Source organism: Harpia harpyja, chromosome 13 (assembly GCF_026419915.1).
Source record: "Harpia harpyja isolate bHarHar1 chromosome 13, bHarHar1 primary haplotype, whole genome shotgun sequence".
NCBI lineage: Eukaryota > Metazoa > Chordata > Aves > Accipitriformes > Accipitridae > Harpia > Harpia harpyja.
In genome coordinates, this window is record NC_068952.1 from 10,637,020 (window position 1) to 10,664,977 (window position 27,958).

Consider the following 27,958-nt stretch of genomic DNA (forward strand, 5'->3'; position numbering starts at 1 on the left):
GCACAAGCAACACTCCTCTGGCAATTTATTTGGACTAAGAGGCAAAATAATATGCTATTTTGAATAGCTTCCTCCTTAACCTGCACAAAACATTTCAGATTTCAGACAGCAGCATACAGAGCAAGGATCCCATTCATAAAACAAGACTACAGAGGCAGCCCTGTGAATTAGGCAAAAACCAGCCAAGACAGCAGCAGCTCTGCAGAGCAGTGTGTGGCTGCGTCTAAAAGGCATCTTCCACCGAGCAACCAAGTATTCCTTTAGCACCCTCCCTTCCCCCAAAACAAAAATAATCACAACATATCACATGCCTGACCACGTTTACGCAAGAATGCACAACAATATTTTGGACCAAGTACCGTACTACATTTTGGAGCATTACATAAAGCCACACATTGATGTGGATGACTCTTGAAAGGTTTGGCAGTAGCCAGGTTCTTTCTCATAAGCTTGCAATTTTCATTCTGGGTATCAGAACAAAGTCCCATTCAAGAAACGACCCACAACACGTAATGTTATGCCTGCTACCAGCCAGAGGGCACCTGCACCTCATCTTTGCCACCAGTCACATTTTCATAAGCCATAGTCTTGGCAGGATGAGTCATTCTTCCGGTGACGTGGTGAAGCAGCTGTCTTCGTAGGCGATGGAGAAGCCGCACCAGGTAATTCAGGCCCACCTTCAGCAAGGACTGGTACAGAGGCCAGGAGAGGCACTTTCTTCCTTCCCAGGAAGCCAGCTCCTTCAAACCCCATTTTCTTTTTGCTTTCTGCTTTGGCTTCACACTCTTCTTCTGGTCCTCTTCTTTTGAGATCCAGAGAACTCTCTGGCAGACGGTAAACCTCTGTACTGCAACACCCACCTGCATCTGTCATGCCTGTGCCTCGCACTTCAAGTGCTGTTGTCAGGACTGCCTTCCTCTCAGCTGTACTGCCCTCAGCTGTTGCCTTCCTGGCCTCTGTCTGGCTTGAATTCCCATTTGCAGCAGCTGCCTTCTCTGCTGGGCTTTTGTTGGGTAAGTTAAAAGCCTGGAAGTCCCGGTAACTGTGAAAGCTCTCTGTCCGCCTTGCTCTTGCCAATAGGGGGCTTTCTCTGTATGGCCGCACAGACCCATACGTGGCTGTTTCATGGATTGTTTCGTGGTGCTGCAATTGGAGGCTTCAAAAAAGAAAAACAACCAAGGAAGAGAAGAGCAGATGTTAGGCTGAGAATAGCAGCCAGTTCTGCATACCCTGCTCCCACCCACCACTGCAACTCCCACTAAAATAGCAATATTCTCATTACAACCCCCACACAAGGGCTTCCAGATCGCTTACTTCAGATTCTCATAGGATACTTTCATCTGCACACACCTAAACCATCAGAAATCGAGGAGTATGTGTGTGTAGTTCAAGACACTTAGGGCATGGATTCAGGGGCTCTGGTCACCAAACCCCTCTTTGCCTACCTGAAGGGTAAAACCTTTGGTGTCTGCAGCCAGTGCCACCCTCGGTGACTTACCTGGAATTAGATTCCCGAAGCCGGTTTGGCTGAACAACTGAGGTGGCAGGACTGATGTTGGGTGTGGCACAGCGAGACGTACTCAAGTCACACTGGTCAAGCAACTTGAGCAGCTCTTCCTCTGTGGGGCCACCAACATCTGAAAGAGACAGCTCTTAGTGCCCAAGTCCATTTACTGTAGTCACGCACATGTGAGGACAGAAAAAGAACCACACCACAGTCCTGGCATAACACAACTTACCTTTGTCTTCACTCTTATTAACCATGTCCATAGCTGTGGTCAGGTCCCACATCTGGATGCTGCCATTTGAATGCCCAGTGAAGAGGTAGCGGCGTGGCCGGGAGCCCATTCTGCTGGATCCTTCACATTCTCGCACAGTAAATGACGAGATAGTAGTGCAGTCAACTGCCTGGATCTCACAGATCCTACAGGAAGAGAAAACCCAAGTTACCAAAACAATTGCACCTGGCAGAGTTTGGCCAGTAAAGTCAGTAGTGTTTTGATTTTCTAAGAAGGCACCAAACTTGCCATCAGAAAAAGACCGTTCTTCCAGACAAAATTGCTTCCCCTGCATGACTGGCATGCTGCTCAGCTGCAGGCAGTACCTTTGCCCCCAGTACATCTGCAGTCTTACTGCTTGTTTATTTTTATTAGGGAACCCCCATATGTTCCATGTCCATTTTCAGTTTGCAATGATTAGAAACCTAAGGCTTTCACAAGAATGACAGTAACTAGCCCCTTCATAGGCTAGACTCTGAATTTCAGTCTAGGAAACTAACCTGCCGAAACAGCACATTTAACCATATAAAAGATATGCAAAAATATCCAAGGATGATAAACCCAAGGTTATCTATACAGATAACTTTTATCTTATGACAACCACAATATCACTTGACATGGCAGATCTCCATCACCTTTTTCCCTTTATTTTAGAAGCTTATGTGGGGAGTGAGAGGAAAAGGACTCCCAAAACTAAGCTGCTAAGCCAGACTCCACACCAAAACCTCACATATTCTGGGTAATTTGTTCTACTGGCCCCTTGTATTGAGCTTTTTTACCCAAGAAGTGCCAAAATAAGTCATCTAATAAAACCCTCCGCTACATACAAATCTAGCCTGAAAAAAAAAAAACCTAAAACCCCACACCAGTAATCTGCAGGGCTTCTGTCCTCAATTCAGATGCCAATAGTGTTAAGGCATCAATGTTTTCACCCAGATTTGAAGTTACTAGGCAAGAGATGCAAGAATAATAACAAGCATAGAACTGAGATGCACCAGATTTTCTGATCTCTTGCCAACTTGCTAGCCTAACAGGAAGAAAAGCAGCTGTGGTTATTCAGCCAGTTTTTTTACTACATTGGCAGCAACATAGTAGAATATTATGAAGTCAAGCGTAAGTAAATAATTGTATAGCTGACCTAGAAGACAGTCTCTCAGTTTTAAAGGTTCTAATATCTTCAAAGACAAGTACAGAGGAAGAGGGAAGCTGCTTCCCTGTACACCTTTGCGAGCAGCATAATCCCTGCTGCCAGCAACTTCAGCATTAGTGTTGAAATTTAATGTTGGCATGGTACCATGGCTGACAGTTACAGATTCTGTAAAGGCACACAAATGTTTGTTTTGTGAGCTCAGCAGGCAAGCCATCATGAGGTGAGTCTCTGCTATCACATTTTTCAAAACGCCATTTGGCTTCTAGGTTATAGTAGATCATTAATTACAGTTCTGTTACTAACACACAAACTAGAGTTCAGCCGGAGCTGTCTAGCACATTAGAAGCTTGCTAAGTGCAACTGCATGCACGCCCATGGGATGGGAGACCCTGCCACCTAAACAGTCCTGCTCCTTTCTCACTTAAAACCCTAAACATGGAGGTACCTTTTCCCAGTTGAAGACAGCCTTACGAAGAGCTTATTAGTGATGGGAACAACTTTTTGGATAAACACCTGTTGATCATCACGTTCACCAAAGGGTCCTAGAGAAAAAAAAAAGATCACTTTTTTGTTTGTTTCAATTCCCTCACCCTCTTCCCCACACAGTCCTGAAGACCCAAACTCATATTAGTATGACCACTGCAACTTTAAAGCATCAGGACCAGGGAATCAAAGATGACGAATAGCTAGAAAAAGCCACCTAATGGTTAGAAGCCTCTACAGATAAAAATATTTTTTGTTCTTTTGTTCAACCCATTCTTGAGTTTCCTGCATGTTCCTGGAGGAATTACTATGTCAGTACAAACCCTATGTTAGGCCTCTATAATAACTAAAAGTACTTTCTTACTTTGCAGCTCCTAGATGTCTAAAGGCTTAATCAGATTTCTTGCCATAGTACTGACCACACCGTGTGCTCACCAGACATCGTATTTATCAAAGGTTCATTTGCAAGACTCAGACCACAAAGGAATCTAGACTACCTCTTTACCCATATTTACCAACATGCATTCCTTCAGTATCTTGCTACAGCAATGTGCTAGCACCATTTGCCTCCGCAATTTCAAGGTTTCAGTAAACTTTGTCACAACTTCAAATTCATTTAAGAATTTTTCACATGTGCATCATTTAACCCCGACTGAACAGTGAACTGGAATTTGCAGTAGACCCAAACCTTGCTATGCTCACCTGCTTTAATACAGTCTTCTGTGCTTCCTGTCACTCTGTAGTTAAATCAAAAGTGAAATGCTGCATCAGTTTGCTCAAGAAGTGCTATAGTATCTGTGTTCCAAAGTTTTTCCTCCCTTTTTCTCACGTTCAGAGTAAGCCCTTTAAGTGTACTCACTCTATAGAGCCTAAGTAGTGAGTATTTCCAGGTGAATCTTACAGATCCCTGCCATCTTTTCAAGTGGAGAGCAGCATGTAAGAGCTTACACCCATCAGCTGACTTGCATGTTATAGGGTTGAAGGCCTGTTAAACCTTTAGGAGACCAGTGAATATACAGGCTCAGCACACCGCATTGGAGAGACATCCTACCAATGTCATTTCCAGAACAGTAACTGCCATGACTCTCTGCTTCCTCCAGGGATAAGATTTTGAATGATGCAAGAGGTGTTGAGCCTGGCTGAGTTGAAATCATGCCCCGGAACCGAGTCACAGTCCATGTCCGTACATGGTTGTTATCAGCACAAACTAGAAAGGAAAAGATGACAAAACTTTTGAGATAACTTCTCTAATGATTTCTGTACAACAGTTTTTCAAGATTGAGCGATCAAGCAGAATTTAGTCAATGTCAGGTCACATAGCATCTCCAGACAATTATCTATCAATCTACAAATTGTTGCTGATGTCCTGTTTTCTATTAGTTTTGTCTCTTCCCTCAGAAATTCAAGAAACAAACTGAGGCAGGTTGAACACAACATTAAGGTCTGTGTGCAGATGCTAGGACAACACTTGTCATGAGAGCAGCCTGGCAGCAGAACCCTCATCACACAATAGTGCTCTTCTATTTCATTCGTCAGTTACTCAGTTTTCAACATACAGATGTGCCCTTTCCTGGCACTGAGGGTTTAGCACCAAGTTGCAGGGGAACAGATGACCTCTGGGCTGTTTGTCTGCAGTGTAATTGGATACCATGTTTCCTGTTCCTTTTTTAAAAAAATTGGGATAGCAGTAGAAAGTACATCTGTTCTCTGCTGTGCTTGCTGAATTCTAGGTGAAATAAGATTCTTTCAGAGGGAGGAGTGATTGCATCTTCCCTGAAAGCAAGACACTTTCCTGAGCGTAACATAGGAAAAACAGGATAGCACAACAACCACTGGGAGACTGCTGAGAAAAATAAAAACACAGACAGCCCTTTGAAGCCATGGGAAAGCTTTTTCTACGGTCCAAGAAGAGACAGTGCACATTTTGCACCCAGAAAGCTCCTGGAAGGCTGTTAAAAGAAGAAAAGTCCTACAGGACCTGCCCCCAACCATAAGACTTGACAGGGATACATTTGTTTACAAACCCTTTTATTTCCACAAATGGCAACCTTGGAATAAGACACAAACAAAAGAGTTAGTTGTTCCAGTATCTGGTCAAATAAAACCTAGACCTTTTAATTGCTAAAGGCTTTGAAGAATGCTTACTTTAAGAAAGAAGGTCCAAGTCAATCTAGACCCTCCCTGCCCCGAAATCTGTCCAACTCATTTCTATCACGTGGGAACAATGCAAGTTATAAAGCAATGCATACAAATACGTCATTGCTCAGGAGGAGGGGAGAACCACCAATACAAGTTTGTGCATGGAAAAGATTACCTGAGACAAGATGTTTCTCTGAGAGCATGATCTTCGTAACAGGACTTCGATGAACTGTGAAGGTCTGAAAGAGCTGAGGCCCAGACCCAACTGTTTCAGGGTGCTGTACAATCACCCTCACTGCTCCAGAGCTGGTGCCATAGGCAATCTCAATCCAATTGCCACTTACACCTAAAGCAAGCAAGAACACAGTTGTTCCCCCCCCAGGAATAAAAGCTTGTCTTACTGGGGTCAGGGAATGCGGCAGTAGAAAATAGTATTTCCAAGCCTCCACAGTAAGACAGATATTTATTTTAAACACTGTTTACTCATTATTTTCCCATGAACAGAGAGGACATTTTGCCACTAAAAAAACCCAACGTTTGTTCAATTCCAGCCTTCTCTCCTATTCTTTCCTCCCTCCTGGAAGTGAAAGAAGAGATAGATAAAGTCATATGATCAGATATTTTGGCACTCCTCACAGTGATATGGTCAATACATGTCACATACCATTTATTTTTCTGCCTTAGTGGGAGGCAAATGGCAAAGCAATGCAAGAGCAGGGAGGACTATTGTTAAAAAGGTCACTGAGGTACCAAGATAGTTATGTAAGTAACCACTTTCTCCCAGTTTGGTTTTTTCTGGATTTTGCTTTGGTTTGGGGGTTTTTTTGGAGGGGGGGGGGTTGGTTGCAATTTTTTTTTTTAAAGATAGCTGCACTGTGATTACAAAAGGGTATATAGACACAATAGGTAAGCATCATTCAGCTGCACAAGGAAATGTTTTTTAGTATACTGCTTATAAGGTTAGATGCAACAGCAAGGTTGTCTCCCCCCCAGTTCACCACAAACTATTTCAGTGAATACAATTCATAATCTAAGTGCATGTCTTGTGTAAAAGGCTTAAAACCAGCACAGGTACATTATGCACAAGCATTAATATATGATGTATTATGTTATTACATTATACGTTAATGTATAATGCATGATGTACAAGCATATGCACACATACATGTACATACATGTAGCTATTTACACATATGTACAGATGTAAGGGAAACGGTTATGCCTCGCATTCATCATTCATTTGAAGATGATTAAATGAAGAAAAATTCATTGTTTATGTCAAGGGCTACCTTGTCTGCTTTAGCCCTGCTATGCAGCAATAGAAAAAGTCCATTTAGAAAAAGAAAAAACCCACATCTGGAACAGACTCTTACTGAAGAGACAGTGATAGAATACTGACTTGTTTTAGGTGTGAGGTAGACACTGAGCGCTGTTATAGCATCATTGGAGGGATCATGGTACAATTCTGTCACTAGAAGATCATTGTCTTTCATTCGCAATGGGAACTTCTGCATGTCTGTGGGGAAGAGACATTTGTTTATTACTCTGAATAGACAGTTGTTCTGATGCAACCTAGACCAACTAAAGAGTGTAAGAACAAAGCTGCTCAGTACCACCTCCTTTTTATTCCACCCTACTCCCATTTCTTACCTATATAGTAGATAGAGCCATTGTTACAGCCCAGCAGCAGAAAAGACCCAGCAGTATCATAGCTTGTGATAGGAACAACATCCTGAACCTAGTGCAAACAGAAAGAAAAAAAAAAAAAAAAAAAAATCAAGAAGTTAGGTTGCTACTTTCTCAGTTTTCAGACATTTTCAGTACATTTTGTTGAAGAACACCCAAGTTTGGTACTGGTCTGAAGCTGTTGTGCACGCGCTCGCATGTACAATGGCATTCTTAAAGTACTGCTGGTAGATCACATTCCTCTACCAAACTGGATCTTAAGTCACGAAGTTCAGCAGAAGCATGCAGACAAGTTAGCACAACTGCTCTGGAAGATCCTTCTCCACATGAAGCCACAAAGCGTAGAGCGTTGCAGCCAAACCACATCTTCAAAAGAGGATTTTTTTTTTCCAATATGCAAAATGAGTGTACTTCACATTTTCTGTCCTATCCCTTTGGCCCTTTCTGACAACTCCTTAAGAGGTTGCTGGGCAAAGAAACTAGACGTTGCCTCTCTAAGCCTTCCTTTACTCCCAGTTCTTGTGTCCCTCTGCCAGCCTCTATGGATATCTCAGCATCTAACAGATAGATAACAAGGGGAAAAAAATTCTTGTCCCATGACAATTTCCCACTTCTAATACACATCCACACCAAGTAAACTGGAAGGCAGCCCTGCCATATTTTACTTATTGGTCTACAACTTAAGGTGAGGGATTGAGAATGCCCTCTCTTTACCCTCTAAGATCCAAAGGAGTGCTTATCCTCTCAGGTGGGACAGAGATCTTGAGCAAAGAAAAAGTTTAGCTTATCCTAGGTATGATCCCCTACCTCAAGCAATTTTTTTGCTTCAGCCCTGAGGAAGAAAAAGCCAAAAGCCATTTTATCCAGAGCACTCAAACATGCACAAAGTCATAGCATTTTTCCTATACTCCATATGTTTCAGTCAGTCCACTTAATGGACACTGAATATTAATTCATGGAAATTTCAGCTTAAGTTCTCATTTCTCTCTGACCAGCGCCATTCTTCCAATTGCTTCAGAGACTTAGCTTCAAAAGATTATTTTTTTTTCCAGACTACTTTAAAGAAGCAGTACAAGAGCAGAAAGGCAAGAAACTAAACAGTCTCAGCAGCTAGGAGTCTATGGATCAAGGTGCAGTGTGCTCTCTGGTTCTGTGGATCAAAGGTGTATACAGAAGCTCCCCCATCTGCAAAAAGTTTACAAAACTAATGAAGGTAGAGGCAACCCATCAACAGATGTACCACTTTACTCATCACCTTGCAGAAGACATAACAACTGCAAGGAAAAGTCTGAGCAAGAGTATCCGCAGAGACTGACTGACTGGATCAGAGAGATCATACAAAACAAGGAGAGTCCTTTCTTCTGCAGCAGAGTCAGGAACACCAGAGGCGATTCAGCAGTTGCACCTGCCAAGATGTGAACTTTTCATCAGGAAACAGAGCGACGCTATACAACAGTTACTGGTAAAACATGGCCAGTGAGAATCCTCACTTCACAGGCTTTTTCTGTCATACTCTATTGCTTTGTTGCCTCTTATTCTACAACACTAAATATTCAGCTTCCTTTACACCCTCCTATGCTAAGAATTTAATTACTGATCTATCTACCACCCACAAGCTCCTCTCCTTGTTGCATGCAACTGATACATTGCCAGAGGAATAAGTGCTAGGGAAACCACCTTGGCTAATCTGCTCAAATCTCCAAGATGGAAAGAAGATGCGAGAACCAATTAGAGGCAGAGGTCAGAGTTACATCTTCAGGGTGTAACACATCAAATACAAAAATCACAGTGTTACGAAGGATAGCTTTGCACAAACTAAGCCTCCTTAAAGTAGAACTTAGAAAGGCATCAGTAAAGAAAGCCTGAAAAGAAACAAAGTTCTTGGTCTGAAATGGGGCATTGGCACATTCTGTTCCCCAAAACCTCTCTCACTGCAGCAAGTATGATTACATCCTAAGTCCAAAGCTATGGGCAACTCATGGAAAGCAGTTGCACAAATATCATGTATTCTCACGAGGAATTTGGAGATCAGAGGTATAACCCTGCCACTTAAGTCTTTATGGGGTTCTTCAAGAAGAATGTGTTCTAAAGGGAGATGAAGATCTAAAGAAGATGTTTTTTTTTCTCCTTACCAACAAAAGAGCCTGAGGTACAGAAAGCACCTTGAAACTAGTTGGATTGGGGTGGGTTTTGTTTGGTTTGGGCTTTGTTTTTCATTTGTTGCTTTGGGTTTGTGTTTTTGTTTGTTGGTTTGTTTGTTTTTTTAAAGCGGGTTATTCTCATCCTCTAGGAAAAAATTAGAAAGCCAAAAACCTTGGGTTTAGGACATCCTGGCATATAAGCCCCTGTTAAAGATTTTCTACACTTCAGTAAGAAATGCTTTCACCAAAGGAACAGTCAGTCAAACTGAGGAACTATTAATGGGATCAGAAAGATTTCTGTGGCTCCCCCTGGAAAAAGTGATGATGAATGGGACATCGGTTTTTATTCCTTACGACTTGCTCCTTTAGAAAATATTGTCAAATGCCAGCTTGTCACATAGCATTAAGTTGCCTCTTAACAGAAGATTTTGCAAGGCATCAATAGAGCTTTAAATAATGTTTTGTTTAATTCAAGACCATACTAACATGTCTGTGTCTGCTGCAGAAGCAGCACTATCCCATGGTTATTATCTGTGTCATTTGTTAGCAGTACTGTCACTTAAGGGTTGAATCAGAACTTAGTCAGCAAACAGTGCAGCAGCCTCAGGTCAGTTCTGCCTCTTGAGATTTGCAAGGCAATTTGGGGATTTTTATTGTGTCCAGGTTTTGTGTCACAAAGATGTACATCTGGCTGTGTTACAAGCTTTGTTATTCACATGAATGCTCGACTGTTTTCTCAGACTCATACAGACTCCAAGGATCTCTCTATTTAATATGCATTCTGACAACAGGAATGAAGTCAGGGCAGCCAGAAGCATCCACATGCAAGACAGACATCTTTAAAGCACCATGTATATTTCTGCTGAAGAAGACTCTTCCATTGTAAAGCAACTTTTGAGATCCCCAGATATGAGACTGCCTTTTTAACTTGTTTTCTTTTTCTTTCAGACAGTGCAGAAATTGTTGTCACACATTTCCCACAATTTTTTTATTTCCTATGATCCTAGTGAGTTTTTACAAAGTTAGTAATCCACAAGGAAGTTTTAATATACACACACTTGACATTTATTACTCCAAATCACACCACATCCTTTTATTTGAAAGCCTAAAAATCATGCTTGGTAGTACCACCAAACAATTCAACATGCTGCTCACAGGCACAATACTCTAATACCAAGGTGGCAAACTCCATAACGTAAGTCAAGGCTGAAAACCCTGTGACAAGCATTTCACATATGCTTTGAGATTATTTTATTCTCTTTTTACTAGAAAGACATACCAGCTTATTAAAAGTGATGCGGAAAATTGAACTGAACACACCTGCCAATGCTGAGTCACAGCATTCCACACTCCCACTTTCCCTGTATGGCTTGTAGCCACCAACTGGTTGCCAATGAAGAAGAGAGCATCTACAGGGACTCCAAGACTGAACACTCCTACAAAAAATGAAGAGTCTATGAAGCTCATCTAAAATAAAGAGAAAAAAACAGTAACAATGGAATCTCTCCACTATTATCATGTCACATTTATTACAGTAGCAAGTAAAGAAAAGCCAAAACTGGGTTTGCAGTGTGCTAGGTGAGGTACCGCTCAAGCAGCAAACTGGGTTCCATTAAATTAAATGGCAGCATGATGTCATCTCTGCTGATGCAATCATTACTTGGGAAGGAGAAAGGACACAAGAGAAGGAAGAAGAGCCCATGCAAAATATGCATTCCTTATTTTTCTACAGCCATCAAGCTTTCAAATGGCTTTATACATTCTAAGGTATTAAAAAAATAAATAAATAAAAATCCTATTACAGCAAGCAGGATTTTTTTGGTTGTTTTGTGGGTATTTTTTTATCTGTGACTATTAAGTGTCATTTAAGAAGCAGTAATCTCATGGGTTTTGCTAGACAAATTTATTCCATACTTTAAAAGGCAATTGCAAACTAGTATTGTAAGTTCTCACCACTTTTTTTTTTTTTTAAAGTCCAAACAAATAGATGTAGTCTGAAAACATATTTTAGAAACTAAATACAGCTACAAGGCTTCATCCTTATTCTTGTGAAAACATTGAACAACCCCAATGTGACACTACTTGAATACATTCAAATTTCTCTTTTAGCGGAAATACTTGAACCTGGAAAAATAAGCAGCCTGCAAAAGCCTACTTCTTTCTTTCTTTCTCTTGTCATCTCCAGAGCTTTAAGTTTGGTTACAGTCTACATGAGTAGAAAGTACAGGCTATTAAAAATTGAAACTATATAGGGAACCAGTTTCACCAATCACCACATACTATTCAAAATCTGGAAGATAAGACTTACCAGCAAATGCTGGCCTTCCAAATAAAGCAAATGTGGCATCAAAAACACTGCAGAACATGATACGCATTGATGCCTATGGTTACAGCAGACCTTAACATCTGAGCTTTTCTACAAAATCTGTCCTCTCTTTAGAGCTTCCTAGTCTCATCATAGATCTAAGTATTTTTAATTGAACTGCAAACTTGGACAGCATACTACATCTTGTACTATTTATTGTACCATGTATTCAAAAGTTACAGCAAACTAAAGTCTGAGATAATTTCCAAGTTTGCCAGCTATGAAGTCCAGCAAACCAGCCCAGTAAGTAACTCAGTTTGTAAGTAATTCCAGGCTAAGTTCTACTGCCTCATACCTACAAAAGTCATTACTACTGAGGATACATTACACTACCAAGTGTCAAGCTGCACTCACAAGTTTCCTATTCCATACTGCTCACTCTACATATTTATATTACTCCTCACTAATATACTTTAGCTGCAGCAGACAGATGTCTTCAAGAGTACCCAATAGCTGGAAAATTTCCCAACATTGTTTTGGACAAATTCAAATGAACAGAGTGCCATTCCCAACCAAGAAGCAGCCCTCTGTTACACCCCAAAAAGGAAACTCAGGAAGCTCAATATATACTTATGTTTTAATTAGGATGCTAAACTGTTTTCCAGGGCACAGTACAATCATTCGATGCAGATAAGATTCAGCAGTACAGGCCACATGAAAAAGGCAATAATAAAAAATCCACAGAAACAACTAGAATTGATTACTCCAGAGAAGGATGAGGTTCAAGGAAATCAAGGAAGACAGCTTGAATGGTCTAGAGGAATTTGAAGTGTCAGTCCTGCTTAGGCTCAACAATCTTGAGACCCATCCACAGAGGAGACAATGGTATACGTAATGACAGGCTCTTGTCTTAAGGGTCCCTCTCAGTAAAATACTGCTTACAGCAGCAATCCAGCAGCAGTGTCTTATGTAGAGTAATATTGAAAGGAAAGAGAGCGCTCTGGGAGAGCTCTATCACAAAGATGCCAGCCCACACAATTTTCCAAGGATGGTGTTGCCAGGCTCCAGCAGCTGAAACAAGTAGTTTCTTTCACAAGATCATAGCAATGTACTGTAACACAAAGCAGGACTGCAAGCATTTGCCACTACAAGGAAACAAGACAGCTCTATTCAAGTTACTACTATTAAACACAAACGTATTTTAGGTTTTTTACACCAAGCAGCATGACCTATTATCCAAAAGAGGTACAGTACATTTTGGTCAGTGTTAGTCAGACTAAAGATTCAATCCTATAGGTACTTTCTCTCTGCTCCCCCCTGCCTCAAGTGGCATTTCCTTTGTTTCACAAAGTCACTCCAATGCAGTACAGCCTGTTTAGCAGAAGTGCTTCCTTCAGTTTTGTTGCCATGTTCAGTCATAGTCTGAGTTATCAGAACCTTATGATATTGGCATATTTTAGAGCTTTTATTTGAAAGTAAAAGTCCACTTATGGTTTTTGTGTCTCTTTGCACTTTGTTTCTAAAAATCCAAGATGTTGCTTCATGTATCTGACTGCAAATCCCAAGTTAACACAAGCAGCTAAGTCAAACCAGAAAATGCAGGAGGAATGTAATAGCACAGTGCTTAAAGCAATGCCTACCAGAAGAGCACAGCTGTCACAATAATTCTTCCCTGCCTTTAAGATTTGGTCAAGGGGAGCATAACAGGAGAAAAGGCTTCTCAAGTACAATATTTACTCCCTGTTTAATACAGATATTTCATATTTGACTGTTAGACACACCTTTTTTTTTTTTTTTTTAAATACAATGGAACCTCCTTTTCTGTTTTGCTGACCATGATTACATACAAGAACTCTATGAGTCACAAGTAAAACAGCAGTATACAGCTGCATTATCTCATGCAAGACCTTTGCCCTTCCCCATCTTCAAATCTGAGTTGCTGTTTCCACTCATTCAAGCATGAAAAAAAAGCAACAGCTGTTAACATAGCTAGAAATTGCCTGAGCATCTTTCAAGTAAGCTCTTCTTTTAAAGGCACATGGATCAAAACTTGAATTTGGTCATTTTGACTTTAATTAATGACCACATTAATTCTCATGACTTCAACTATATACATCTAATAACAAATTAACTCAGCTTTAAGTTTCAGAGAAAAGTGTCCACATAAGGAGATTGCTGTCATACTTTGTTAGCAGTATCCACTGCCAGAGGAAACAGACATTACTGGCATAATAGTGGTTATTCAAACACCAGGGATTAGGCTAGAGGAAGTTCCTAATACCATTCCCTTCACTGCCTCCCAAATTTGCCCTGTATTTGAACAACACTGAGTCAGACAAGCCATCAGATCAATACCAAAGAATATTTACTTCCGAAAATGTCTTCTTGCTGTTTCTAAAGCCTCCCTAATTGTGTGTCCTTCAGTGCCAAGGTGTACAAGCAGTAATTCCTCTATGCTTAGGATAGTAGAGTGTGCTTTTTCCCTACCTAGACACCAAAGTTATAAAAAGAAGAATTTTGTATCTTCCAAATTCCATTTATGAACTACATCTGACAGAGAACTGAAATCTCTTCATCATCTCGGTGTAAAAATACAGCTTTAATAAGGCAAAGGAAAGAAAAGAGCAGAATGTCTCAGTATCTGTAGCTTTCCACCTCAGAAACTTAGTTCCTGTGTGCTATGGCCTAGATTCAAATGCAAGTCCAGGGAAAAGTTTAACTCTTAATTTGCATCTTCACACAAAAACTCAAACTGAACAGTAAGTACTACTTAGTATCTGTTCAGTAAACAGACTACTTTTTTGTCTTCATCTCTTTGATTTTGAGAAAGGATGATGGAGAAGAAAGTTAGTATGCTCTAATAGGCTGCTGTACTGTAGGCTTGTTTTGTCACTTTGTGAAGTGAATACTGAACAGTATGGATCATACGTACCTCAAAATAAGGTCACAGACTTCCTTCTGGTTAAACACACACACAAAAAAAAAAAAAAAAGAAAAAAACCACAGGCCATTATAGTTACCAATTTCACTGCCACTACCACCATCTTGAATGCTCCACAAGATTATGCTACTCTCCGAGGCAACTGCAACCATCTTATCCTTGTCTCCATGAGGTCCTCCAACCACCTTAGCATTGAGAGCCACTCGCTCAATTGTCCAGTCCAGATAGGGACTTGTGAACACCTGCTGCCACCCAGATGACTCTTTGATTCTGGAAGGGCAAAGGAGGGAACAGGAAGCAGAGGTTAGAGATTCAGAAACAGACAACTCTGTCTAAGCCTGAACCAATGGGCTTACAGGCTAAGCCACAAAACTTCAAATTCCAGTTAAGCACTATAGTGTACAAAAGCTGTATTTTTTTTTCCTTGAAGTCTGATACTGCATATTATTCCAGTGTTTTGCAGCTACTGGAGCCCTGTGCTGGGCTTTTTCCTCATATAAGCACATCTGATATAGAAGTTACAAGACCAAGCCAAGAGCTTGGGCTAGACAAATGCTAGAGAATGAGGTTCAGCATAAGACTTTAGAAGAAATCTCTATTAATTTCCAGAGGCGAGGTATCTTATATATCATGCAAGACACCCAATCGTGCTCCAGCATAAAACTGTGCTATCTAGTCGCATTTTCTGTTTATGGTATACTGTAAACAGATAATACTGAATTGAGTATAAGCTCTTTTTTTTTTTCTTTTAGAGAATAATTTGCCTGTGCAATTTTGAAGACTTACATGATGCCAGAAAAGCACAATGTATCTGATTTGATTTTAGGCAATAATTTAGATACTTTGCAACTGAGCTAAAGCACACTAAATCTCAGCAATCAAATTATATAAATGTTAAAATGGAAAGCAGAAACGTATCTAGTATTTTTTGTCATTGTTGCCATTCTTTCACTTCAGCACTGCATCCTGCCTGGAGCTGAAGCACCACAAATCACTGTTGTCTACCCATACAGCATGCAGAAGTTGTAGTGAAGTCACTTAAGAGAAGGATTGCAATAGCCATAAGCCTTTGAATGCAACCAAATCATTCTCACAAGCTTTATTATAAAATTTTAAAGACTTCTGTCATACTTCAAAGGAAAAAAAAAATACTATCTTTAGGATGCACTGAGCTTTGCTGTAGCTTTTTACAAAAATAATCATCTTAAGTGTTTAAATAGTATCTGTTACGAGCAGCCTAAAAGAAAGTCAGAAAAATCAAACATCTGAATATATTTCATTTCTTACTACATGCGATTCACTGTCCAGTCCACTACAAATTATCATTTACTTTGACAAGTGATTCTGGCTAAAATTCAGATGTTGCCCTTACATTAAAATACACATCATTTAACTGCACCACAGTAGCACCATATAAGCAAGCTATATTTAAATTTGTGGGTAGAGGGAAGTAGTTTTAAGTGTATGCTGTCTCCTCAAACACTAGATATTCAAAAAAGTCTAGGCAAATTCACCTGTCAAGCCATAAAAAACCAAACCAGACAGGTACTAAGATACAGCAGAGAGGGGAAGAAAACTGTTACCAAAAGCTGTGTAAGAGCAGAATGGAGCAGGGAAAATTCCACCACTGTATTCCTAAAGTTCCTTCAAGTTTCAGAAGAAAAAAAATATTCAAAACAAGGCAAGAGTGCTACCTTGAGTCACTATGAAGAAAGGCAGCATTTTAAATTGGCATTTTGACCTGCACCCTCTTTCAAAAACCATTCAAGTCTGACATGCTTCATCGAAAGCATCACTAATGACTTAAGTTCAATGGTACCAAGTCTCATTAAGTAGATTACCAAGCAGGAGAGGCAGAATCTTTCACTTAAGTGAGCTAGCATCCAAGGAAAACAGAGATAAAATCCTAAGGAAGGGACAATTAGCACAAAGACAATTGCAAATCATTGCCTCTTTCTCCAGTCAGACCATATTAAGCATAACTGAAAACAAGAACATGAAGTAGAGCAAGAGAAGCCACATTTAATAGAAATTAAAGCAAAAAAACCTGCAGTGGTGAATACAAGAGACAAGTTAGATGTTATTTAAGTTACAAAGTTTAAGCAAGTAAATTAGTATTTTATATAGTGAAAAAGGCAGCAAACTATGGCTTCAGCTTGGCAGTAACCAGAAAGAAGCTATTCACATTACACTCTTTATTCTCCCTTCTGTTTCTGAACCACACTACGACAGCAGTGTTAGATTGGTTTTGGCAACAGCTCTTGTTAAAACATTACTTTCCATTGAAAAGACAGCCACCAATTAAATCAACACTACCAGATGTGAACTAAAAACAGCTTCTGTAATATGAAGGTGTTAATTATAACTTCACCTGATCTTAAAAAATAGCCAGTTTGTTTACAAGACATTTAAAGACACTTTTCAGCCATCCAGGTGAAGTAGCAAGTGCTTAACAGTTCTGCTAAGCCAAAAAACCTGAAGTTTAAGACAAGGTACACCACTTATGTAGCAAAAATCCTTTAACTGTTTCAAGTTCTTCCATAGTCGAACTTTACAGACTGTCTTCACACTCATATAGTAGGAAGAACTTTTAAAATGAATCTTCCATTTAAAAGCCTGCTTTAAAACAGGCTTTTGAAGCAGTGAGATGGGAGTCCATTACTTTTGCAACAGCATCAAGAATTGACATCAAAGCAGCAAAATTTGAGTTCCTATCAAGCAGTTTATTTGCACAAACAAAAGCAGCAACTTGTATTTATAGAAGCAGACTGAATGCATGTGATCTGTCATTTCAGAGTAAAGCAAACTTTCTGCTTTGCTCATAGCAAATTGTCATATATTTTTTAGATTCCGGTAACCTGACAAGCAACGAAAGTCATACCTGTAGCAAACAGCAAAATGGGCATAGGCAGCTACTATCCAATTGTGGTGGCCAGCTACTATTAGGACTTTCCGTGGGTCCACAGGAAATGCTAAAAACAACAACAAAGCTGAAGTCAGTCAAGTGATGGGTATTAGAAGATGAGCAGAGACATCTATAACAGGATAGAGCTCTCTGCTAGGATATGCAACAGAAACTTTGATAAGTTTCTCAAGAAACATTTTCAGCTAGATTCTAGTTAGCAATATTACTCCTCACAATCCTTACAACTATTACAGTTCTTACATGGAAGGAAGACATTTCATCTCAGTCACTACAATGCAAAGTATTCATAAGGAGAAAGAGGCCAAGTACATGCCTCAGTTTTAAAGCCTGCCAAATTGGTAAAAATTTGAGGATTGTTATCAAAGAAGAAACAACACTCTCTTTTGTAAAGTTCTTTCCAAATAGTTGGTGCAACCCTGTATCACTGTTCCAGACTGTTAAACTGAAATTTCCAGTATCTCAGAATACCTATAGCTCCTCCATTTATTATCTAGTGGGAGCATGCCTGTTTCTGATCTAGAACTAAATTAGGTTTGGCAGAAGTGTCGGATGGCGCTGGAAATGAGAGGTTATGGTACTTCCCTGAGTTAGCTCTCAGCCTTGATATGCTAAAGAACTAATGCCTGAAGACTGCACCTTCTATCTCATTTTCCCCAAGACTGCCCTCTTCCAAACATGCAGCAACTAACAAAGAACAATCAGCAATTCACATCCAAGGCTTAGTTTATTACCTGCATATAGATTCACATTTTAACATACTCTAGATTTTCCTAACACTGCTACAATTTACACAATTATAGCTGAAATATGACACTTCTAACAGCATCATTTTGCTTGCAAAGTCAAAAGCTGGAAAATGACAGAATTCAAGCTTATCTTATTTACAGTTTTTATATATTTTATATGCAAAGTACTCTATACAGTCAAACAACTGAACACTACCTTTACTCTAAAGACTTGACTCTTGCAGGGCAAGAGAGGCACCACAAGCAAGAGGTACAAGAGCAGGAAGGAGGTCCTGAACAAAGACCAAAGAGACACTGAACTGCCTGGTTTTTATCATGGCTTTAGTACAGTGTAAGGCATTTGTCTAAGGGGCCACACTAAGACTGCACGAAGAACTTTAAGACTGCACGATTTGCCTTTCTCTCAGCCTCATGTCTTGACTGGGCAGCAGTGAGCCTTAAATACTGTAGTGTTTCAGTAAGTATTCAGCAATTTAAGATCAGGCAAACATAAACAGACTGAAACCAGAAATAGTACCTCAGTTTTTGTTTCCCAGTGACAATCATCTTTGCAATTTGTTTTGGTTAAAAACTGACATTCCTCACCTAGCCTGACTGTACCTTCCCCAGTACCAGCAAGTGTAGGTTGGACACCACCTCCATGAATCTCACTTTCGGAGCAGTTTTGACCAGTTCTAACGTCAGCCAGTGGCCCAGCAGTATTATTTATTTTACGGCTGGGAATGCCTATAAAAGGAGAGAGATGTTTGGTCCCACTCTATAAACTTTAGCAATATAACAGATACTCATATACTTTCAAAATACAGGATTAATATTTGTGAATCTTGATCTAAAGTCAAATTCATCTGCTATAAGAATTAGGCAATATCATAACACTGAAACAGAAAATGCTTTTGCTCTCTACGTTGACATTCACAATTTAAGGAACTATCTTCAGAAAACTTGTCAACAATTGGCTAGATATCCCCTAGACTTCAGGTTAACACATGAACTGTGTTCATCTCTACATAGAAATAAAAATGTAACAAGGACTCATATTGTTAAGGAAAGCTCATTTGTGGTGATTTGTTATCTAGACATAGGGCACCTAAAGTGACTGGACCTTCAGAAAGAAGAAAGCACTCCATGCTGATGACATTTAACTGAAACATACTTGAAGATACTCTACTCTAGTCTACTACCAAACACAGCCTACTTAGTATTAACATGCCACAACCCCCTGCCCAGTATTCTAAATAGGCCATTGCATACAGCATAGAGATAAAAGCCTTGTTTTTGAAATCAGAACAATGTTCGATTCAACCATTCATCTTAATCTTTCTATAGGAAAGCCTTCTCTGGAGAGTTTGACAGCTAGAGTAACTACCTCGGCCAATCGCCCCCACAAACTAAAGCAGTAAGTGACTGCAAGCAACATCAGAGCGTGAATACAAAAATACCTGGAGGAGGCAGGTAGCCATGAAAAAGGACACTGCCACAAGATGAGCGTTCCAGTTCTTCACATAGTAGCAATCTTCTCACTAAGGAGGAAAACCAGATATGACCACAGCTTTCACTTCCTAGGAAGCATTACATTATTTCAAATAACATTCTGTATCACTAAGTTTGAAAATCTTCAGGTTCACAACTGCCCAGGACTTGTAAGTGGGTCATTACTACAGTAATAAATATGAGATGACTTCATATTAAAAAAAAAAATTACCTAAAGGAGTGATTCCATAGAATTCAGCTTCATGCCTAAGAACATTAATACTCACTCCCCTAGAGAAAGAAAAAGCGAAACAAAAAAACCAAAAAACACAAGGACAAAGTGAGTCAATACCTTGAATATAAATACTTGCATATAACTAGATACGACACAATCTGAACACCAAGCTACCTAACAGTTTACAGAATTACCACCAAATGTTGATGTCTGAGATTTCAAAGTGATCTTAATGTTAATTATCTTTCATTAAAATAAGGATACAGAAACAATACAGAAATACATTGCCAGAAGTGGTTTAAATTACAAGAATCCCTAACAAAATATAATGCTACCATTTCTGCCTCCACCACGCCATACATATACTCTAGACAAGGGCCCAGATCTACCAGGGAGCTGAGTCATATACTAGGCATCCAACTAGATGAGTAAAACTGAACAATCCTCATTTGAAAAAGTCTTCTATGCATCTGATCAAATTAATTTTCACTTGAAATAATTAGAACTTCTGACCTTAAGTCTAACTCCTTTGTGCGAAGAAAATTTAAAATAGGTGCAAATGCTGCTGGATCTCGATCAATAAATATCTGCAAAGAAAAATTGCTGTGCTTTAGCATTACTATGGAGCAACCATCAACTAGAATGATTTTTTTATGCTGAGCATGGGAAAGAGGAGTTGAAGATGTGGCAGCAGATAAACATAACCCAAAGGTTTTGGACCTCTCCTTTGCTCTCATTATTCTTCTAATTCACTAATTCAACATTCTTAAAAGACATATATGCAAACACTGCTGCAAATAGATGGCACTTAATAAACATGTTCTTTAAGCTCCAGAGTCTCCATAAAGGTCAATGGGTCCTCTCACTTTCTATCATGTGTTCAGAATGCAGTAAATGTAATAAGATCAAGATAAGTTTAGCCTTTTTTTAAGTCAGTTACCATTACAACTACCTCTTCACTTTTAGCAAAGTACTTGTGTGCCTTACTATCACTCAACAACATTTCCATAACTATAGTTTCCCATTTAAGAATATCATATACACAGACTGAAATGGCCATTTTGCTATATATATTTGCCAACAAAAGCTACATTTCCATGCCAGGATTGCTCAACTACATATGCAATAGCTATCTAATGAAAATTACACCTGTCTGCAATACAGCAGTTAGCAGTTTTTCTGTTTAAAAAAAATACAGTTGCTGTCTCTGTATTGTCCATACAATGCAGAATGAGCACAAAAATATGCACATTGATCCAGTTTCATTTATCTTGGAATGAAGATGAGAACCAAGAAACCCAGAGATGTCACCAATTTTCATGAAAGTTTAGACTGACTCAGGCAGTGTAACTCCCATTAGCACCCACAGCGAATATTCTTTAGGAGACAACCTAACTGAAAGCATAACATTAATTTAATGAGTTATCAGTAGGTTTATTACTCACAGCACCAGTTTCATCCTTCAGTGTTGAAATTCTTCCACTCAGCAAACTGCAACACAGAAAATCTTCATTAGATGTCCCTCAGAAATGTACTAACACAAATACCAGATGCAACACTCTCAGTCAGTTTGCTCTCTTTGGGTACTGTTGGTTGCATTTTGGCAAAACAGCGTAGCTGAGCAAAGAAAAGTGTCTTGGTAATGCAGAATGCTGGGGGGGGGGGGGCAGGGCGGGTGAAGTATCTCTCCTAAACAAAGGAGCAGTGCATGCACACCTAAGGAAAGCCTAAGAGCTGCATCATAAGGACCTTTAGAAAAGAGACACAAGGTCTAGCCTGAAAGGATGGAAAAGTTTTCTCAGGCACCCAGAGGGCTGCATAGTTTGTTACAATCTAGTAAATCGTTAAAAGCTGCTGAAGTAAAAGGGAAGAGTAAACAATCCATTCTGCAAAGACTTACTGGGCAAGAATGGGGTGGATGAGTTGCTACACAATTTTACTTCAAAGTTGCTCTCCCATCAGGTCAAAGTACAAAGATCCATAGAAAACACAACGCCAAAACATTGTTTTAGAGATAAGAAGCAAACTAACTAACATGAACAGTTTTATTTCAAGATTCCATCCGAGTCTGGATGGCAATTACCTCTGAGATTTTTCCAGTACTGGATGACTTTCAGAACAACCTCCTTAGACAGTATACTTAGTGTTGATTGGGGAATAGCATGGGACTTCCTCCTTGTGCCTTTCCTTCCATGCCTCAAAGAAGGTGACACTTCCCTGGCACTCCATTTATCTGAACATTTCAGTAAAACAGGAGCAGGTAATGCTGCCTATGTCAGCTGCCAGGCTTTTATTGGGAAAGAAGTCTAGAGTACAAAAATTAAATGTAAGGAAGCAAAATTGCCAGCCTTTAGGTTTTCTTTTATACATTTAGGATTAACTGGGGTGATAGAGGTACAGCAACTACAACACAAAATTACTAGGGTACAACCAGTAAGCAGCACAACCTACAGAAGTAGTAATGGTAGTGACATAAGAGTTAGCAGAAGCATGTTCAATAATTCAACAGCTCCTGTACCACAAGTTAAAACCCTCAAAACTTTGAGTTAACTCAGGGTACAGCAATAACTCAAAAAACATTAAAGGCAGTGCTACCGTGCATGGTCAATAAGATCACAAGAGGTAATATAGTAACACAGTCAGTAGCACCTCCCTTTCCTGCAGATTTGGAGCCTTATTTCCACAACACTCTGTCTAAAAAGTGACAACTCTTCAGCACATATAAGCTGCCATTGCACCATTCAAGACAGAAGATGCCTTTTGGATAACAGCCTATTTCAAATGAATCTGTCCCATTGCTTGAGATAGGGGAAAAAGCATTAAGGAAAAAACCCACTATTGACAGCATAAATTAAGAACGGAAAACATATATATATATTTTTTTAATTACTGTTAATTTGTCTTTGTTTACTGTGATGATGTATTACAAATACCTGGAAAAAAAGGAGTCTGGAATCCACATCAGTGTTTGTCTTGAAGTGCTGAACCTAGGAAACCAAAGTTATAAGTTTAGAATCAGCTGTAAAATTCAAAGGAGGTCTGCTTTATTAAAATACTTTCACTTTTCCTACAAAGGTGATATCAAAAGGGTTTGGGAAGTTTGAGAACATATAAATGCCTACACAGAGTCAGAGGCTGCAGATTCTTTGCACAGATTGTCCTTAAGCATGAAGCAGGACTGTCCAGAGACCCCAAGAGTGTCATTCTTTATATGTTTGTAACACACTGTCCCAAGCATCCTACATTTGCTGCTTCTCATACTTTGTCAACATTAATGCTTGCAAAAAAAACCAAGCAAAAAAAAACCCTGCACAAAAAAAGCAGCCACTAAAATAGAAGTTTATTAACAGTGTGCTACATTTGTCATTAACTGCAAGTTATCTTTACTCAGGACTCAAAAGGTGCACTGCAAAAGACTACAGTAAGCTTCAAGTTAATATTTTACAGTAAATTTAATTATTTGCCATTTTGCTATTTGGGCCCTCTTAGAGGTCCAAGGTCCCACAATAACAGTTAAAAGTAAGAAAATATTTACTCTGAATCATAATGGTATTATGAAATAATACAAATTATAGTATTATTTATAATACCAGACAGTATTTTACACAATAAATAAGTATGAAAACCTTTATACTTCTTCTGGTTTTGATTTAATGTGAAAGAAGACAAGTGGACTGGCAGCTTGGAAAATGAGTTCATGCTCTACATAGGCTCTCTCTTACTAGTACCATGACTAAGAAACCTTTGGTGACCTCTTAATTAATGGGAGTCAAAAAAGGAAATGCAAAAGTAAAATTCCATGACAACTTTCCGTATAGTACAGGAATACATGACAAAATATTTTTGGAATAAAAGTACTTAATCATAATTTATCTAGTTTTCACTGCTTGTATTTTCCAGTTTTGGAAGAAAAAAAGACATAAACAAAAAGCATTACTTTATACCCCCTAAGAGGCAGAAACAACAAAGGCTATATGGAACTACCATCCCGCATAAAACGTGGATTGTGTAGCTGCTCACTGCAAGCATAACAATGACAAATCTGTTTTTAACAGAATATCTACAGTATTAGCGTTCTAAGCACAAACATGCACTAAGTCTTTTCTAAACAAAAATAAAGAGAATCAAAGCAGTTTGCTGCTTAAATGGAAAGTGACTTCAAAGTATATTTGCAGTTTTGCAGAGCTTTTGTCATCAGGAATACAGATCACTACCCTTCTCTACTAAGGGAGTAAGGGATGATTCATTTAACTATATTATAGTATGTGCATAATAGAAAACAATGAGTTACATGAATTTTATCCAAGATTAACCCAGACACTGCTTGTAACTATGGGGATAGATGCAGCATCACCAGTTAGCCCTTTTAAAGATCTTCACAAGCTAAAGACTTTTATTGTCTGCTACTTTAAGTACTTTACAACTTTCAGTTATTTTTCTGTTTTTAGAAAAAAAGAAAAGAAAAAAACAGAGGACTTATGCTTTCCCAGGAAGGCGCGTATAGGCAGAAAGGTCCATAAGAAGTACATGAACCACAGCTAACTGGCATATTCTACAACACTGCATGATAAATGCTAAATTAATTCTGAAGCAATAAAGAAGTCTGATGTGACCATGAAGACATTCAGGATCTTTGAACAAATGTTTGATGTTTGAGGACTCAGTAGTACTATCTTCTCAATCCACTACAGCACAATTTCTGACCAGGAGGCATGTTTGCATTTAGGCACATGAGTGACAGTCAACTATTCAGAGGTGTCAAGACTGAAGTTTTGCTGGTGTTTTGACCAGCTGGGTTCCACTCTAGTATTTCCTGTCAGCTAAAGAGCTTAGTAGCAAAACATTTGGGACTGGAAGATGTGCCAGAAGAACAAGCTACACAATAAGGAGGACAGGAAAAAGAGCCATCAACTGATTCCATGTTTCTCTCCCTGCAATTTTATTGCTTTGCATAATCAGTGGGTTTAGATAGCACAAGGATTTTCTGTCTGTGATTTAGCACTAAGGTACCAGTTTAGTAAGCAATACCTCACACTAACATATACTTTAGAACTTTTAATACATATACATTAATCTATGTAAATAATGAGAGAGAGTCCTGCTTTCCAGGATGCAGAAAGAAGCTTAGCTAGCAATGTTTACATATATAAGTGCACCTGCAGCACCATGCAGCTAACATGCAGTGTTCAGACAGATGTTGTATGAGGAAAATCAGGCAAACCCAGTGCGATATTCTCAAATACTCTTAAGCAGGTGACAGCCTAGTTATTTTAAAGAAAATATAGGCAACTGGAAACAGGCACACTTAAGTGTCAGCTATAAAACAACCATTTTCACAGTCTATTGCACTTGTAGAGTTCTCTTGTAACTAGAGGGAGATAAAGGGTCAAGAGAATTCCCTGAATTTGTTACAGGAATTTCTGTGAATGTTAACTTGCAAGAGGCTTGTGCTCCCAGCAAAGGAATCCACAAAAGTTGAGACCAGAAACTGTTGGATCAACACAACAAAGAAGCTCTGGCAGTCCCAGGGAGCAGTGGGAACCTCACGTCAGAACATGGAAAGCTGGGGTCTCTGTACTAGATGCTCCAAAGTATAACTGCTGTCAGAGACAAAGGGGAGTGCTGGTTTCCCCTTCTCACCCAACTCTATCAACAAAACTAAGAGTTTCAGGTTTCCAGTAAGGATAACAGGATCTAATGAAGAGGAAGAAATGTGTATAGTATCCCACGCTCCCCCATTTGCTGTCCACTGTCAGCTTTGAGTCACCTGCCTTTACAAGCTGAAAAACCTGGCTCAGATACATTTTTCGAAGAAGATGGGCACTCCAAGGGAAGTTGAGCTTGCAAAAGACCAAAACCTCTTACACAGAAGACTGGTACTATTGCACATTGTCTCCCTATTAAAAGGGAAATGTCTACGCACACATTTCCTACTCCTTACATCCAAATGATGCCTGTTGACTAGAATCTAGACCTTCAACTAGAAATGAAATACATACAATTGTCAGTTTGCCTTATTCTTCATACTTCTCTGTGTAGGCAAGCCCTCTGAGGATGTGTATTTCTTCCCTGATTCATGTCCTGCACATAATTCTCTGTTCTCTGCAGATGCATTTAATAAGTAAAATCCATTTAAGATTATGAGATTGAAGCATCCTTGTGATTCCACTTGTAACAAAAACCCAGAAGGTGAGCTGGCCTATAATTTCAGAGAAAGATTTCACTGAAGAACCTTAATCAGTGTAACATGAAATCGGGTCCAAGCCAACATCAAAGTTATCCTGAAAGCATCGTGAGAGGTGAGTTTTGCCTACGCAAGTTACAAGCAGCTCCTCCGGGCTGAACCGGGTTCTTAATGTCTTATTTTAACAAAGGAATTCTGCATCAATTGTTATGGCACCCTGCTTTAAGAAAGGCTGCAGCACACATTTTAGTTACAAGAATGATTCCATCTTCTGGGTAATGCAAGAAAATTCTTAAAATAGTAGTAGTAGTAGTAGTAGTAGTTCCTACTACTTATAGCTGGTTTCACATTGCACGCAGACTCAGGAAGACACATTACTTCATTTTCCACTAGCTATGGTAATCTGAATGATTTCACGCCTGAGCATTTTGACAGGAACATTTGCACTATTTATCACACAGATTTTGACCACAGCTGTCCCACAATTCTCTACCTCAGCCTGCCAAAATGTCCACGTATGCCATCTTCTACACTTCCAGCGTACATTCCAATACAATACAATCCTTTATTCTGGTTGATAGCAGCAGCATCATATCAGCCTTTTTAATACCTTAGTCTCTGAGTCTGCTAGACAGACCGATTACCAGAAGCCTACGGATCTGATGGCAAAGCAAAGCTCTCCGTCCTCCTCTCCTGAAGAAGCAGGATGCCCAGAGCCCATAAGACACGTTACTGGAGGACCTACCTAGAAACCCCAGAGGCTGCAGGCAGACACCGCGCAAGACTGCCAACACTTCCCGCATTACGTACCCCCGGCTCAGCTCCCCTGCAATATGCTGGGTGAAGCTTTATTCAGGCCCCCCCGCAGGCAGCGCCACGTCCAGAACACGCAGCCCCGGGACACAGGTCTCGGGCGAGTCGGCACCGCCGCCCCCCCGCCCCGGGACGGAGCGGCTGCCGGCCCAGCCCAGCACCCGGCACGGCCGGGCAGACCCCCGGCGGGGGCCGGCCTCACCGAGCGCGGCTCCCCGCGGCCCCCCTCGCTCCGGTGCCCTCCGGTACGCGCTGGCCGCCGCCGGCGCCCCGCGGGACCGCGGCGACCCGCCGGCAGGGCCCGGGGCCTGTCCCCCTCCGCCCGCCCGCTACCCCCCGCACCCTCGGCTCACCTGGTGCCGCCCACGTTGAGCTGGATGATCTCCCCGCTCCCAGCACCAGCGAAGCCCCCGCCGTTCCCCGCCATCTTCCCCGCCGACTGCTCCAGCCGGCGCCCGCCGCCGCCTCCCGCCGCCGCCGCCGGAACCTCGGGGTCGAGGGAAGCAGCGGCGGGGCAAGGCGAAGGCGGCGGCGGCGGCGCAGGAGGAGGCGGGGGATCGGCCAGCGGGCCCGCGCAGCCCTCCGCAGCCGCCGCCGCCGCCGCCAGGCAGGGCAGGGCCGGGTCAGCGTCCGGCCAGGCTGCGGCCCCGCGGGCTCCCCGCCGCTCAGGCCCGGCCAGGCCGCGCCGCTTCCCCGGTCCGAGAGGAAAACGCCATGGCAACGCGACGGCACCTGGGGGAGGGGGGCCGGCGCGGGCCAAAACGCCTCGAACCGTTCGCGGAACGGGGCCGGCTGCGAAGGGCGGGGACCACCCCCACCCCTTCCCGGCGGCGGCGGCGGCGGCAGCTAGGGCGGGGGGGAGTAGGTCAACACCCCGCGGGGGAAGGGACGCGCCCGGCCCCTTCCGGGCGCGCTCGGCTGCTCCCGAGGAGGGGGCCCTCCTGCGAGGCGGCGGGGCGGA

At 40.9% G+C, this 27,958-nt stretch overlaps 2 protein-coding genes across 3 annotated transcripts in view; one reads left to right on the forward strand and one right to left on the reverse strand.

Annotated features, from left to right (window-relative positions):
* The window catches only part of USH2A (usherin), a 408,741-nt gene extending 397,551 nt beyond the window's left edge, over positions 1 to 11,190 (forward strand). Inside the window, exon 74 of the mRNA XM_052805224.1 lies at positions 8,289 to 11,190. The gene's annotated coding sequence lies outside the window, so the exon portion shown is untranslated. The remainder of the gene's footprint in view (positions 1 to 8,288) is intronic.
* On the reverse strand, positions 9 to 27,958 carry KCTD3 (potassium channel tetramerization domain containing 3). 2 transcript variants are annotated; one of them, XM_052805227.1, is made up of 18 exons: positions 27,351 to 27,958; positions 22,934 to 22,987; positions 21,446 to 21,491; positions 20,514 to 20,587; positions 19,998 to 20,056; positions 19,735 to 19,815; positions 18,896 to 19,021; positions 17,505 to 17,595; positions 14,703 to 14,893; positions 10,698 to 10,813; positions 7,201 to 7,288; positions 6,950 to 7,066; positions 5,726 to 5,896; positions 4,463 to 4,618; positions 3,374 to 3,470; positions 1,740 to 1,924; positions 1,499 to 1,637; positions 9 to 1,156 (listed from the first exon to the last, which is right to left on the reverse strand). In XM_052805227.1, exons 1-18 carry the CDS (start codon positions 27,422 to 27,424, stop codon positions 574 to 576), a joined length of 2,448 nt encoding a protein of 815 aa, XP_052661187.1. In that variant the 5' UTR covers positions 27,425 to 27,958; the 3' UTR covers positions 9 to 573. The 2 variants fall into 2 exon arrangements, with proteins under 2 accessions (XP_052661187.1, XP_052661186.1); XM_052805226.1 differs by having other exon boundaries at positions 18,881 to 19,021; positions 27,351 to 27,828.